A 16,530-nucleotide genomic window follows, 5' to 3' on the forward strand; every position below is an offset into this window, starting at 1 on the left:
ATAGGCCTATGAGGAAAGTGGCCAAATCCCCCTTCTCATTGCTGTAATCTAGGTAGCACCTTCAAACCCTCACTAAATTTATTTAAAGAGTATCCTTATCATATTAATGTCACAATCACTATCAGTGCTATCAGTGGACAAGGCCACTGATAGCAATGTGTTAAAAATAATGCATTTTATATCGCTGTAGTCTTTTTTTTCAAACATTTAAAGTGATATTGTTACTGCAGACGAAGCTCCAGTTATACTAGAACTTTTTTTAAAGTTACCCAACAAAGTGAGATGTGAGATCACATATGTCTGACACTCACTGGATATTAAAGTCTCTAGTACAAAGACTCTGCAGGTTATAGACCACTGAATCCACAGCAAGTCAATGGACATCTTGTTTCTGGCTTCCAGCAAGCACCCTTGCTTTAAACCAAAGGTGATTTCTAGTAGTGAGAATGCTTCTGAACCGGACTCCTGATGTGTGCTGCATGCTGCTGACTTGATTTACCCAACATTTTACAAAGTTTACTCTCTGGCTACAAGTCTGAATTTACTTGCTAAGGAACTTAGCAAACTGAAACATAAAGATGTCTCTCTTAAGAGCTAGACAGCCTCTGCATCTGTGTATGGCCATTTTCAAAGATGCATTAAATCTAGTTTATTTATGTAGTGCTGCGCAACATCTTCTGCCTCAGGGTGCTTTAAGGTAAAGACCCTGCAACATTTGAGAGAGAATCCCAGGAATCAGACAATCCCCTCTGAACAAGCACTAGGTGACTGTGGGAAGGAAGAACTCCTGTTTAACAGGAAGAGACCTGCAGCAGTGATCGAATGAGCTTCTGAAGGGTTGCCCCTGTACTTCTGTAAACAAAAGTGTAAAAGATGGACGTGACTACTGGACCTTAAAAAGTTTAGCAAGCATGGCTGTGCCTTAAACCTTTGTTCTTCGTAATGGCCAGCAGGGGGCGACAGGTTGTTTCAAAGAATTTCATTTTGTATTGAAGTCTTGGAAACAACCATTGACTCACTTTAACTGGGATGCCAGCGAACTCTTTCCTGATGATTTTATGGGCTTAGTCGTTAGTTTAAATCCATGTGACTACCAGTGATGGTGAAGGATACTGGTAATAGACATGTGATGTGGGAACTAGAGATGGACCAATCCGATATTACGTATCAGTATCGGTCCGATACTGACGTAAATTACTGGATCGGATATCGGAGAAAAATAAAAAAATGTAATCCGATCCATTAAATATCAAAAAAGCACCTCACAAAACTTGCGACACAGCGTAACTCGGCTCATAACCGTAGCACGTTGCAGCAGTAGATTGATCAGTGTTGCTGAACTATGAAATATTTTGGGTGCAGTGTATTTTTAGCATACAGGTATAACAGAAGAGCTTTAGTGTTGTTGTTTAGTTAAACTTGAGTATGAACTTATACAAAATGCAGCAAGATATTAAAAAAAAAAAAGTTTTATTGTTTAAAAAATACACTATATTGGATTCATATCGGTATCGTCAGATATCCAAATTTATGATATCGGTATCGGACATAAAAAAGTGGTATCGTGCCATCTCTAGTGGGAACTACACTACACTACACTACACCTTTCTAAGCAGCCAGATCCTGTCTGCTGGTTATAATCAGCTGTCAAGTACAAAACAAGAAAAACGGGAAATGAGCGAATCGCTTTCGGTGTGGAAGCCCCTTAAGTTGGTTTGGAATTTATGGTCATTCTAATAGTTAGAAAGGATGATAATTCAGACTCTAACCAGAGTAGATAATGCCGTTTCAGTTACAAATCATTAGCCAATGAGTGTGTGGTTTCACAGTCTGATTCATCCCTCTGTTGTCAAATCGGGTTAAAATAGCAAGACCAGTGGGTGACATCATGATGGCTAGCCTGGTCGATTATAGCGCCTACAGACAACGTTTCCCCACCATCTTTGATTGAAGAAGAAAGAAAAAAAAAAGGTAGTTTACAGTTCGGACTTACCTCTTCTGGTTCAATTAGTTTGAACTCCATGCCGCGGCCTGTCCAGGCGATGAAGTGGGCATTGCCTGGGTCATCCAGAAGGGCCACCAGGAACTGCCAGAGCTGCAAAGAGCCACGGCGCTGGTAAGGTGTACCCTCACGGAAAAGACCACCCCCTTCCTGCTTCACCTCACCTGGACGAGGAATACAGAGGTACTCAGTATGTTTATAGGCATCAAAGTGCTTTCCATCTATTACATGTAACCAGGAATTTAGATATTTGTTGCCCTATGTGCACTGTGGTTTATCTCCAGCCAGTTAATGTGATAGTTGATATATTTTCAGCACATTAATGCATCCGACCATTAAGATTCAATCACTAAATTATGGTCTAAAGTACTTCTTGCTGTGCAAACAAGAAACATTTGACCCCTAACAGCCTAAAAGTGGCTTAATTCTAGTAGGATAAGTACATTTTTTTCCCCCCATGTTTGCATACTGACGTAAACCTAAATCCCTGTAAATGTCAGCTTGCAGCTAAAAAAGCCAAAGCATGTTGAACTAGAGGCAAATAGAGATAAAAGTAAGCGGCAGTACAGGGCAAAAAGAAAGAAATGAAGCTTACTACTTAGTAAGGTAAATGGACACTGATTGGTGTTTGGTTCTCGGTTGTTTACCAGGTACTTGATATGTTGTACACAGGTGTTGGAACACGAGATGCACAGCTAAGTTACTGCTGTCGTCTCTCAGAGAACTTGCACACTTGACTGGTTCAACGAGTGCTGACGGCCTCAGGCTCTTCACTCAATCTCCCTTAGCATCAATAACCAACAACACCATGGGAAAAGCTTGTTTCTGTGACAGAGGAGCCCTGCCTGGAGGGTACAAGGAAACCAAACCCACTAACTCAGTTTCTGAGGACACCGGGATCCTTCTGATGTGTGTATAATATGATAGACAGTAGTATAGTAGTTCCCAACTTTTTTTTTTTTTTTTTTGTACTATGATGTACCTCGGTTTCCAGCAGTTTCATTTTCTGCAACCACCATGACCCCACATTAACCAATTAGCATGCAGATAAAATGGGAAAAATTGGCTTCTGTGTAAGAAAAACTAATGTTGTTTTAGTCCATGCTGTCAGTACACTGTGAACATTAAAATGACGTGTAAATAATAATTATTGCTGCTCTGTTCACTTCAATTCTAAAGTGCAATTCACTTTCTGCAGCAAATTGCAAATGTATACCACTTTCTTGCTTTTTGACCATCATTAAACACATTTCTTTTTCTTCTGCTTAGCCATTTACTTTTTTTTGTTTTTTTTAAATAAACCATTAACCTTTCTGCTCAAACTTGTTAAGGTTCACTAAAATTGTAATAGTCGAGTTAATCCTTTCATGTCCCCCCCACAGCGACTGTAGTGATACCCTTGGGGTACTTTTACTTCTGGCAGAGAATCAGTCATGTAAGAGACTGAAGTAAGTGACTGTGTTTCCTGTGATTTTCTTTTCTTCCTGTTGTCACTAAGTAACACCTGTGTGCTGTGCATTTGAAGTTGTGTGTGCATGCAGAGGGGATATGTGGTGAGCAGGCTCACCTTCGAACTTCTCTGGAACCACACGGGAGTCATTTTCAAACAGATAGCCTAAGAGAGACGAGGGGGGAGAATTGTGTCAGTATTTCAAATGGCCTTCATCCTGGCACAACAAGGTTGTTCATCTGGAACCAGTGGCAAGCTAAAATAACTCACAACATTAATGCCCTTTTAGTATACTAGACCTGTGATATCTTATATGCTGAGTGCATCTGAATGAGATTTCAAATTGCCGAAAATGGTCTTGCAAACAATGGTAAAGAAGGGAGGGCTTGTTTTCCTTTTTGCTGGGGAAATAGTGTGCTTTTTCTAGGACTTATGTTTATTCAGGGATTCTTGAGGCAGGGGTGAGGCGAGAGCCTCTGCCAATGGAAACAGACACACCACTGCTTGGCCAATGGAAGCACGCACACTCTAGGCCGGTTAGCCAATGACCGCAGACCTCTAACCAGAGTAGATAAAGCTTTTGAGACAGGGCAGATTGGGTACATGCAATTTCTGTATACTGACATCACTTAAATTCCTTTAACTCCATAATAACATTTACTGGAGGCCTTTAAAGGGCATTATTGCAGTAGATTGCAAAACATTCACATTACCTTCATTGCCATGCTGGGGGTTTGGGTAGCCCTCATTGTGGTGGTAAATAGAGGGACATCCAGGCACATCTGTAACAGAAACACCGAACTACAGGTTAACAAAATGAACTGACATTTAGATTATGGCATAAAGTGTCATTTAGAAATCCCTGTAAGGTGTCAAGTCAAATTAAAATGCAAGGATGGCTGCTAATGTGCTTTCCTAAGCACTACCTGTTTGAGAAAAGTGGGTGTATTAGCTGGATTTAGTGGGATCATTGTGACCTGCAAGGGCAAATGCTGCATTTATCATATCACTTCTCTTGTCCCTGGTGGTATTTTTAGGCTGTGAGCAAGCACCTGCACCAGACCAGAAAAGTGGTACAGTATACAGTGTCTGCACTTTGTCTGGGCACATCGTTGGCTCGCTAAAATCACAGATATAGATTTTACACTGCTCCTCATAAACCTTCCGGCAAAATTCTCTGCAAGTTGGGACAGTTGTAAAGTGCATTTCACATGTAATGTGAGAATATTGTTTTCCATTTCCTGTGACCGAGCCACTAACCTTTGTCTGTGTGTTTTTTCTCTTTCTTTGGCTAAGCATACAAAAAAAAGGTGACTCATTGCCTATTATAAGAGCTTGTTTGTCTGTTTTTTACAGTCTGTCAACTGTATCAATGAGCCAAGCAAGTGCAGAAAAAAGGTGCAGCTCTTTGCCTCTGGCTCTGACCGTGACTCACTCCTGGGGAATGCAGCTGCAGCTCTGCGACTGTGATAAGATGCTACTGGGGAAAATCAAACCTCCATTCCAGGGCAGCGACGCTCAATCATACTGTAAATAATATGTCTGCCAGAGATGGCAGGCTCTCACCAGGGATTGATGGGCAGACTGGGTGTGAGAGCACTGGGGTTAATTGTCTGCTCCGTGGCATGACCATTCTGCGTCTTTGATTCAACACAATAGCAGTGATTAAGCGATGGAATGCCAATTTGTATGTGAAACTACGAGTGTCATTATCTACCCGGCTTTTAAAATGAGACTGTATACTTGCGGCATTTGACTGTCATTGTTCACATTGTGCAGAGTGAAAGAAAACACTGGTGGTGTTTTTTTTATTACTCTTTCCATTACGTGCTTCTGACATCAAAATTTTGGGATAGAATTTCTTACAGTGACACTGTAATTCAGCAGAAAATAACAAATAACTGAAGGAAAGTATGTTTTCTGCCTGTATGCATGCAACCTTGCAGATGCTGCGGCTGGCATGGCTGGGTTGAAAACCTCAGTATATGATCAAGTTGCCTTTCAACTGCATTTTATCAGTGCAGAAGCTCAAAGATTCCCTGATTATATGGGAGGACATGTTGTATAGGAGACTACTGCAGTGAGTACAAGCGACCTCAGTGCCACAGATGGCTCACGATACAACCAAAAGAGGTGACCAAAGTAGACCTCTAAGCCTAAGGTGAATTTTACACAGGGCACAGCCATACGTTTAGCCGAATTGAACCCTTTGGCAGGCTGCTGGTTTTTGTATGCTGCACATTAAGAAGCTCAAGTACAAGTATGTAGTATGTACTACTTAATCACTTAAATTAAAAAAAAAAAGGCAATAACAACTGTCCTCAATCATTGCTTAGGACATTTTTGGGATGTGGTTTCTATCAGGTAAATGGATGCTATTAACCATACGTGAAGACTCCAATTCAGCCGCCAAAAAGAAACATCGTTTTCCATTTAAATGTTTGCAAAATGCTTTTGGATTTTTATTGACATGTTAAAAAAAAAGGTTATTTTAGACCCAACCTTTTTTGAGCCACGGACCGGTTTAATGACAAACAGTATTTTCACAGACTTTTAAGGTGTCGTGGATAAATACAACGAAATAAAATGATACGACCAAGACAAAAACTGTGGTATTTTGTAAATATAATAACAAACGTGAATTCTCTGTGTAATTGTGTAACTTTATTAGCAGCGTCCTCCTGAAGTGCACCAACAACAACAACAACATGAGAGTAACATCCTCCTCTCTGCCCCTTAGCGCTCTATGGTCGCTATGGTAACATGTAAATATTTATTTCAAAATAAGACACAACTACAACAGGGGAAAAGACCCAGGGAAATCAAGTTAACTACAAAAGACCTGAAAACCATAAATTTCACACCCGAGCCACAACTCTCACGGCCCGGTACCGATCCGTGGCCCAGGGGTTGGGGACTGCTGTTTTGGACCACCTGAGATCCAGTGACTGACTTTTCAATACAGACGTTAAACACTGCTCAGTAAGAGAGAGAGAGAGAGTACATGTCCTTGAGTGCAGAAAATTTACTGGTAATCACATCCAAGTTTTAGGCCCCTGTCACTTTCTATTATCCTGCACACAGTCCAGTCACTTGTTGTATAATCGTCTACAAAAATAAAGATAAACTTTGATCTTTCATGTCAGATCAGCCTCTGGATTGGTTAAAACCCATATCAGAGAGAGTCTTTTAAGGAAACCCCACCAAATAAAACGTGCTCCTCCACCTAGCAGTTATCCACAGAAAAACATCCTTTGGTACTTTCCCCCCATTTCTTTCTCAAGGTTGTGTGACCCTTGTCATTGTTACTGTAAAAACAGCAAGTCAAAACAGTCTTAAATTCTGTTTTCTTTGGATTTCAGCCGTTTTCAGCACATGTGCACCGCTATCAGCCCTTTAGCCATTTTAATACAGGTGAACGACGATGCTAAGTGTTACTTTTCTCGCTCGTTTTAGATTCAGGGAGAAGCCAACAGAAGAGCTACTTTGTATACTCGCTGCTGGTAGTGCTTGTTGTTAAAGTGCCTGAGCTGGCTACCCCACCCCTTACCTCCCCCCATTACCCTTCCACTCCCTCCCCTCACCCACTCCCAAAGCCCGGCCAGTGAGAGGTTCGAGTTACTGTGGCCACGCTCATTTTTCCATTATGAGTTCATCTGCCTGCAGAAAAAGGAAGCCGCTGGTGCAACATGAAACCCTGGAGCACTCCACCGGGGACTCTAGTCTTTCCAGTGCCCTCCATTTTCTCAATGAAATTCCTCTGCCTCTCTCTCACAGAGAGCGGTGGAGGGAGGGAGCGGGATAAGGAAGGAGGGAGGGAGGGAGGGAGGGGTGTAGCTACAGCAGAAAAAAACATTTTTTTTCTCCCTTTTCACTGCAAAGTGTCAGAGGGTTGAAAGGAGGAGTTTTGGAGGCTAAGAGGGAGTTGAGTAGGAGTGCAGATACAGTGAAGAAGTTTGTTTGCCTTTTGGACATTTTGTTCTAGAGTAAGCAATGTACACAGGGGAGGGTTTTCAACCCATTGATTCGCAAGCAGTCTAACAAGGAGAAATGCTCTATATTTGCAGTTTGGAGTCCCTCAAATGCTTTTTTCCTCTAATATGACCATTAACTGGTTGTGAACTATTTTCTGGACCAAAAAACAAAAAAGATTAGGACATGCCACCCAGGTCTTGGAAATTAACTCTTCAATTGTGTCTTTTGGCTCATGCACAGAAAAAGAAAACACAGTTGTGTCCATGCCAAACAGAGTTATAATCTCCCATTAAAAACCAAAAGCACTGTATCATTGTGCCTGCAATGCCTTGTTTGCAGAGAATGCTTTGTATACGGTCCTTATCTCCATCACTATGTAACATACTGGCACAATGTGTCTCACTTTCCCATCTGTTTCCTTCTCTCCTAATCTCTGTGGTCACATCCACTGCATTTCAAGATGGATGAAGTCCCAAATAAAGCTTTTCTCTTCTTTTCAAGGAGACGGGGCGATCGTGGCTCAAGAGTTGGGTGTTCGTCTTGTAACCGGAAGGTTGCCGGTTCGAGCCCCGGCTCGGACAGTCTCGGTCGTTGTGTCCTTGGGCAAGACACTTCACCTACCGCCTACTGGTGATGGTCAGAAGGGCCAATGGCGCGATATGGCAGCCTCGCCTCTGTCAGTCTGCCCCAGGGCAGCTGTGGCTACAACTGTAGCTTGCTACAACTCACACCAGTGTGTGAATGGGTGGATGACTGGGTGTGTAAAGGGCTTTGGGGTCCCTAGGCGGGACTAGTAAAAGCGCTATACAAATACAGGCCATTTACCATATTTTTCAGTTGAATATGTTAAACAGTGGAACAAATCTGACTAAAGCAGCTGCTACTTTCAAGTCATTTTTTAGTCCATGGCACTGCTTAAGTCCTGAACATTGACATCTTTAATCAACAACCAGTAATTGGGTGTTGATTACCTGGATCACTTAGAAGAAAAGTTGGAGATGTCAGAATGTCTTAGTGTTGCTAAAATGTTTTTGTTAGCAGAGCAAGTGCTTAAACAGTGTTGTCCTGTTTTTGCAATGCCACCTGACCAATCAGAGCAGATTTGTCTTTACTGCTGGTCCTTGGACAGGAGCTAAAACGCTGCGTTTCAGACAGATGAGTGTCTTTATTGCTCACCTGGTTCATAGGTGTAATCTGTGGGCTCCTGCTTGACCATCATGTGGGCTGGTGGGAACCGATGCGGGTGCGAGTGTAACTGTGGGTGTTGGTGTGGTCCATGGCCATGGTTGTGTCCGTGTCCATGCCCGTGTCCCTGTCCACTCACGTGACCCGGCCCCGCCATATGGGCTGCCCGCTCATACAGCGGGTCCATGTATTCTTGCTTAAAGCTTTGCTGCAGGTAAGGCATGCAGGGGTCAGAGTGCTGCCGATGGTAGCCAACACCACCGCCACCCCCTCCGCCCCCTGGCCCCCCACCGCCACCCCCACCTCCGCCAGTGGTGCAGTGGCCAGCTGGGGCAGATGGCATGCGCTGAAAGGCCTGCGCTGGTTGGGGGAACTGAGGGCACATGGGGTCTCCTGAAGGTCCCTGAAACCTGGAACTGGGAAATGAAATAAGGCAGTTTAGGATGCATTCGTCAGGAGAAATCAACATAATATCCAGAATTCCCAATGGGAAGATTTCAGTGCCGTGTCACCTGGCGTTCATGGGGTAACTGTTGCTGGGAAGTGGCTGGGAGGTGGCACCTGGGTTCATGTAACCAGCATCGGGCCGTCCGGCCGTGGCGGGTTTGGGGGAGTAATGCTGCTGCATGGGAGACATGGGGGTCCCTGGGCAGGAGCTCTTTGCTCCTCCTGCTGCCCTTTTCTGCTCATAGGCACTGTGAAGTCAAATAACACATGAATACACTCATGACAAAAAAACCATCCATGCATGACTACACATGTCACAACAGGGGCGAGCTGTTTCTTCAATGAATACAACAAACAAAGCAAGAGTTCATGTGCAGGGATTCAGTCAATAACGTGTGATAAGAGTTTACATGTGGGTTGACCAACTTGGGCTTGGTCACTGTACACTTTTGTTGAGAGAAAAAGTAAAATAAGCATTTATTTTGTCTTTGGTAAGAATGGATGTCTAAATATCTGAGGAGGCAATTAATCATCCTTTTGTGTCACTTCAGAGTTCCTCCCCCACTTTCATACAGCAGAAATTAGTCGTTACGGTTGCCACAAATACTCATTGCTTGCATTAACTCCAACCATGGCTCGCTTGAGGTGTGCTTACTCATTGCTCATCATTTAGCAGAAAAAATGCTTATAGCCGTGGACCTGTTGGAACACTTGATTCCAGGTCAGCCACACTGGCCCCATTGAGCGGGCAAGTTCACAAAATTGGGAGGTGTGATAAAGGCAATTTAAGATTTGCCATTGTCATCATCATGCATGGCAGCGTTTACAAAAGTGACGCAATGGCTGTATCCCAATTCAGGGTCTGCAGCCTTAAAGGCCGCATTTTAAGGCCGATTACGTCACATCGACGCGACGAAGGCTGTCCCAATTCAAAGGCTGCTCAAAATGCGGCCCTCAAATGCGTCCTTCATTTCCCTGAATTTCAAGGACGTGGCGGTGTAGACTTCGTGGCCCAACATATCCCAGAATGCATAGCGCGGCGGTGGGTGTGGATAATTTTGCCGGAAAAAACGAAGAGAAAACTTTAAGTAAGTACTGAATATTATGTCACTTATTTATGTGCAAATGTTTAATAATGAAGAACATTAACACATTACTGTTGGCCACATGTCGGCAAAGTTATGTGACATTAGTGACGTTGGTATACGCCATCCAATAGCTGAGCTTAATCTTACAGAGAATGATCAAAGCTCATGTAGAAACAAACAAACAAATGAACAAAAGATTTTCTCCTTCATTTCTGTCAAACAAAGCTGTATGAAACGTTTCCAGCTGTTAGTATCATGGTTGCTAGGCAACCTCGGCAGCGCAACAGAGGCTAGACCGTCCCATTTCACAAGCCTCGCACTTCCGCCCTTAGCGGTCTTTGAGTACGCGGCCCTCGAGGATCGTTGCGACTGCGTACCTTAAGGCTGCAGACCCTGAATTGGGATACAGCCAATGACTGCTGGTATACCGCACACTTTGGTGTCGTCTCCCATTTTGGCAACGCGGCACAAGTCTGTGCCAGCCTGCTGATTCCCCTCCACAGAGATCTCTCCGATACAGATAACACCATCCCAGAGAAGTTGTTGCTACAGTTGGAAAGTTTGCAGAAAAATTTCACCACCTTCAAACTTTTTTTCCTCCCTGTTTTGACTTCTCGTATCCTTATTCCGGTGTGTTTCAGGTTTACTACCAGGATTAGACTGCAGCGAGTCGAGCGCACGTCAAGCGAGAGCAGTCTCTAATGTGTCAACCGTAAGCCAAAAACAACACCAAAGCACGAGTAGTGGTGACATTGCTTTTGTTTGTGCTGTTGCGTGCCGAGGCTTAAATTTAGAGGCGACGGTGGTGACGGTGCTTTTGCCCTTCGGCTTTTGAACAGTTTGCCCGAGGGGGATGAGGCTTGCAGTGATTTCCTGTATATCAAGCTTCAAATCACTTAAGTTCGTGACATGACATCATATTTTCTTTATCTTAATTGACGTTTTATTTTTTGCATTATTACTTTTGTGATCTCCATTATTATTTTTTTTCTTTTTTAAAGGTGCTGTACAAAAAACTTACTTTGACTGAAACTATCCTATATTGAAGAAACAAGACTGTTTTGTCTGGATTGTCTCGAATAATCATGAAGGTAATTTTTGATGTTTGATGGCATTGTTGATGAAGAAATCCCAGAGATAAAATATTAAAAGTTTGACAGATTCAACCAAGAATTTATCTTCATAGTGAGATAAAGATAAGGGAATGCACAGTTTTTATTTGGGTGACGTCATCCGTGACTAAACATGCACTACAGTAAATACCTGGCATAAAGGCACTGCTCTCCACTGGGGTAGCTGAAGCTCGGTTTGTGGCTACAAGACTGGCTGGGGTCGGAGCCCGGGCTCTGCGGTTCCTTCTTGATGGTGACGGGAGGGCTGTGAAATGCCACCGCTACAAGAGACAGTAAACAGAGATGAAACTTGGCGCACACACAGGACAACTTTTGTATATTCTTTTGTCATCCAGCCCTGCCCTGATACTACTGCTGTTAAGCTCAAAGGCAAAAACGGCAAAAACAAATTCTTCTGCCTGCACAGGAATCTCTTTTACATGCTTTAGTGACTGTCAACTGCAAAACACAGGGCAGCAGATAGACACGTATAAACACACATACACACACACTTACATAAACACTGACAGGGACAGGCACACAAAAGCACACATGCTCGCACACGACCACATTCCAGCAGTCATTTGAAAGCGCAGAGTGTCCTCGCCCACTTTTCTTCGCTCTCCCAGACACAACAGCAGTCAAAACTTCCTCTTTCAAAGTTAAGCTTCGTGTTAAACTTCGAGTTAAACAAGTGTACGGGCCAGAGCGATGTCTACGGAGCGATGAAAGCAAATGTCACAGCTCTGTTAGAACGGCATATACACTCAGCATTCTTTCCGATTTGGTATCCAGATGTCAGCCTTTGCTTGTATCCTTCTTTTTCTTTTTTTGCATTTGATGGCGAGATAAAAAAAGAAAGCACAGACAGCGATAACAGATAACCTGATAATGTGTCATGTGCTACAAAAAAAAAAAGAAGTTTCAGCTTCTTTTTAACTAAATGTTTTTTCCATATGATGATTCCCCCAAAGGAATCTACTCAATCTTTAACACACCAAACTGTCCATCAAGCCAGACTGCTGGAGGGGACCTTTGCCTCGACGGCCACAGAAACCACCCAAAGTGGAGCTTCAAAATGTGCCGAGGGCTTGTGTTTATTATGTGAGGGGAGGTTTTCACCCGGAGAACTGTACAGGATGTTTTTCTGGTCCCGACAGGGTAAACAGCAGCAGCTGCGCACTTCCAGCTGGGGAGGCATGTATTTAAGTGTGCGCATGTGTGCAGGAGCGCGCGTGTGTATTAGCAATCTCGGCTAGTCTCTAAGCGGGCTGCGTGCATAAAAGTGTGTATCCCTTTTTGTGTGTGGGTGTGGGTGTGTGTTCAGTGGGTGTGGAGCTGACGGAGCAGACCACACTGAAAGCTCAACCCAGGTAATTATATAGCGTCGTCCATTCACAAAAAGAGGAAGAAAAAAGAAGTCTGGCTCTACTGAATGAAGCCCAAAATGACTGTCCCGCTAAAGCAGGAGGTAGAAAGTGAAACAAAATGGAAACTGACACAACATTACAAGACATAAACCACAAACTGCCTCAGGGATCTGCTGTTAAGATGGAAGTTGGAAGTATTACTTCTTAAAAAAAGAAATAAAATGGCAACATTAAAATAGTTTTCATTAAACGGTCGTACACTCGGTCAACAAACATATGTAGTCACATGAAAAGAGTTTTTATTTTGCAGGACTCTTCAGAAGCTTTGTCAGTTTGCTGGTCTGAAGCTTTCAGGTGTGTGCTAACACAATTCCACCCCATAGTCCTACCATTCAATGCTTAACAAACTGCCAAAAAAAAAAAAAGTCAAGAGCTACGTCTCAGATTCTACAGGCCTCGGTGTGTTAAATGTTAACGTTCACGAGAGTATAATTAGAAAAAGACAGATTATTTGGAAGGGTTGCCAGGCGACGACCTCTTAGTGGCAGAGCTCAAGTTTGCAAAGTTACGACTGAACAAACCACGACACTTCTGGAACAGTGTCCTTTGGACTGATAAGACCAAAGTGGAGATGTCTGGGTACAACATATGATGATCTGGGCTTGTTTTGCAGTCGTGTTCTGCATTATGGGGCGATTGTGGCTCAAGAGTTGCCGGTTCGAGCCCCGGCTTGGACAGTCTCGGTCGTTGTGTCCTTGGGCAAGACACTTCACCAGTTGCCTACTGGTGGTGGTCAGAGGGCCCGGTGGCGCCAGTGTCCAGCAGCCTCGCCTCTGTCAGTGCGCCCCAGGGTGGCTGTGGTTACAACGTAGCTTGCCATCACCAGTGTGTGAATGGGTGGATGACTGGATGTGTAAAGCGCTTTGGGGTCCTTAGGGACTAGAAAAGCGCTATACAAATACAGGCCATTTACCATTTGCAGTCATTGAGGCCATCTGCCCTCCAGCTAAAGCTTGGGCCAATCAGAGACATACAAGAGTGTCATACCAAGCACAGCAGCAAATCTACAACAGAATGGCTGAAAAACCTATGAGATGGATGCAGTGGTGCAATCCACACCTAAACCTGATTGAAATGGATATAAACAAATGTCTGCAAGCCTTGATGAACTAATGAAATCATATAGAAAACATTGCTGCTAAAGGTGGTTTTTACAAGTTACTGAATAATGGGATGCACTTAGTTTTGCAGGATAGGTGTAAAGGTATAAAGGTAATACCTTTACACCTTGTTGGAAATGCCAACAATTCACCCAAGTTTTTTGCTTCTTGAGTACAGAGTAACTTTTTCCGATAAGTGCAATCTCACTCACTAGTTTCACACATGAAATGGTCCCATTTACAGTAAAATAAGTAACAAAACAAAAATATACTACAGGGTGTGACATCAACTGCTGTCCAATATACCTTGCCCTGCCCTTGAGCATGTGTCACAAATACCCTTTTTAAACATTTCCAATAACACCTACGCATATCCAAAATCCTCTGCCAACTGCTGTGGATTCAAACTCGCAATTCCTGTTCGAGTGTTTGTTTCACTTTAACCTGAATGCCTTTGAGAAAGCAAACACATTAAATGATAAACGATGTGATTTCAGAGCGCTGCTCATCATCATATCCTTCCTATTTTTGGTCTGTACTTACTCTCCCATGGCAGGCAGGCAGGTGAGGAAGTGTTGGCTTTAGTGGAGGATCAACAGGATTAGAGAGCATTTACCCAGATTTCCCAGACAGACGCGATGGGATTCCAGCCTCCTCTAAGTCTCCGACAGTTTGTCTGCTAGCACACAGAGGGTGGCACATGACCGCTGCTCTAATACTACAGCCGTGTTTGTCTGTTGACATCCCCATCTCTCTCTGTCTTGGTCATGAACTGCAGACAATCCTCAGAGAGTGTCCACTCACAGCGCGGCCAAGCAGAGCCGCTAATGCGATTGGCAGGAATATTGCCCTTGATGTGGCTTTCAGATCATGATGATGTTACATTTCAAAGAGACCGGCCGGGTAACGGCGTCAGCTGTACTCAAAAGGGTCTGGGTATGTGTGTGTGTGTGTGAGTTATTTGTGTGTGACCTTTCTGGAATATTAATTAATCTGGTAAATGAGCACCATGCAGATTTGTGTGTTTGTGTAATTTGCCTGCGAGTGTGACTGCTGTCGCATGGGGACTTCAATTAGACACACACACAGAGTTGGTTAAACATGAATACAGCAGTTTCTGAGAGAATCTGCAGTCATTTTCACTAAAGGAACACAATCACACTTGCAATGAATGATAACGTGTAATTTGGGAAAGCACTGTGCTGACAATGGCCTAAACACGCTGGGTCCCTTAGAACCACAGATCCATCTACACTATCTATTGTTAATGTTTATCTACCCTAACAAGTGACAACGATTTATGAAATCTGGGGGCTGTTTACTATACATAAGTGTTCAGAGGCCTATTTTAAGCAGCCAAATCTCCTGTGCCCTGGGGCAGATTGCACTCCATTACTCAAATTTAGCATCTTACATTTTTTAAATTCTTTCAACTTCGCTAAAATGTGTGCTACTCCCCAAACATTACAATCTAGTTCTTAAGAGCACCATGACATCAATTTTAGGACCTGTAAGGCTCTGACGGCCTCTCTTTTTTCTGGTTAGGGCCACATTGTATCTTTCTGCTAAGAAAGCACACAAAGTTGGATTGTTTCAGTTTGTGGACATTTTGTTGCTTCGGATTTCTCATGAAACTTGTCATAGAGTTCTCGTACAAAGAAAGTTCTTTTGTTTTTTCTTCCCCAAAAGAAATACCCCCACGGGCTGATGCTTCAGACGTCATACAATGAGCCAAATGTATCACTTCTAACAGTTTTCACATGTGTACTTACGTAATTGGAAAAGGGTGGGTTTTTGTAATTAACCCTTAAGACCAGTTAAGTCTTTAACATATTAACTTGCTTTAGATAAAGTGGTGACTGGAGCTAAAAACGGCTTCTCCAGCACATCCCTGTTTCTCAATTGGGGTTAAAGTCTGGTATCTGTAGTATCAATGAGTGAAAATGCTCCCTGAACCACTTCTTCGTTGTTTGAGTTGAACGAATCCTGGCATTATCATCCTGGAATATGTCTGTGCCAGCAGCGAATACAAAAGAAAACTCCATTTAAAATGGAAAAACCTGGTCTTTTTTTTCTGACTTCATTTCAGATCTCACCAAGTGAACTGGCTTGTACGGTAGCCACAAGGCGTGATGGGAACGTCACTTCATGCCCTTCTCTTCTTACCCAGATGCATCCATTGGTCTGGACCAGGGCAAATCTGGATTCAGACCACACAGTGTTTTCTTTACCATTGCTCCAGAGTCCAACGTTTATGCTTCCCAAGCAAACTAAAGCCTTTAATTTTGATTAGCCTCACTGATAAGTGGTTTTCTTAAGCCTACACAGCTGTTTAGTCACAATCCCTCGAATTCTTTTTACACTGTGAGCGTGGAAATGTTCTTAATTTCACTGTTAAACACAATCAAGAGTTTTATTGCTGATTTCAATGATTTTATTTCACCAAGTGTTTAATTAACCTCCAGTTTCTGACCGCATTTATTTCTCAGAGATGACTATTATTCACCACTATGTCCTTCCAGGTTTAATGGACAGCATTATTAACTCAGTTTTACTTGTTTCAGCAGATTTTCTTAGTTTTTTTTTAAATTAATAATAATAATAATAATAATAATGGATTGGATTTATATAGCACTTTTCAAGGCACCCATTTACAATGCCACTATTCATTCACTCTCGCATTCACACACTGGTGGAGGCTATGGTTGTAGCCACAGCTGCCCTGGGGCAGACTGACAGAA

The 16,530-nt window shown here is 43.1% G+C and overlaps 1 protein-coding gene and 1 long non-coding RNA gene across 4 annotated transcripts in view; one reads left to right on the plus strand and one right to left on the minus strand.

Annotated features, from left to right (window-relative positions):
- Window positions 1-16,530, minus strand: part of etv4 (ETS variant transcription factor 4) — a 42,443-nt gene that overhangs the window by 2,973 nt on the left and 22,940 nt on the right. For all 3 annotated transcript variants that reach the window (XM_085169635.1, XM_085169633.1, XM_085169634.1), the window contains 6 exons: window positions 11,411-11,540; window positions 9,125-9,307; window positions 8,604-9,028; window positions 4,166-4,234; window positions 3,570-3,617; window positions 1,994-2,166 (listed from right to left, as the gene is read on the minus strand). In XM_085169635.1, coding sequence (XP_085025761.1) covers window positions 1,994-2,166; window positions 3,570-3,617; window positions 4,166-4,234; window positions 8,604-9,028; window positions 9,125-9,307; window positions 11,411-11,540 — 1,028 coding nt within the window. The remainder of the gene's footprint in view (window positions 1-1,993; window positions 2,167-3,569; window positions 3,618-4,165; window positions 4,235-8,603; window positions 9,029-9,124; window positions 9,308-11,410; window positions 11,541-16,530) is intronic.
- Window positions 2,070-5,778, plus strand: LOC146512315 (uncharacterized). Its single transcript, XR_014875621.1, has 2 exons — window positions 2,070-2,185; window positions 2,675-5,778. It is a non-coding gene; the product is annotated as an uncharacterized LOC146512315 (long non-coding RNA).

Source organism: Neolamprologus multifasciatus, chromosome 8, assembly GCF_963576455.1.
Source record: "Neolamprologus multifasciatus chromosome 8, fNeoMul1.2, whole genome shotgun sequence".
NCBI classification, from domain to species: Eukaryota; Metazoa; Chordata; class Actinopteri; order Cichliformes; family Cichlidae; genus Neolamprologus; species Neolamprologus multifasciatus.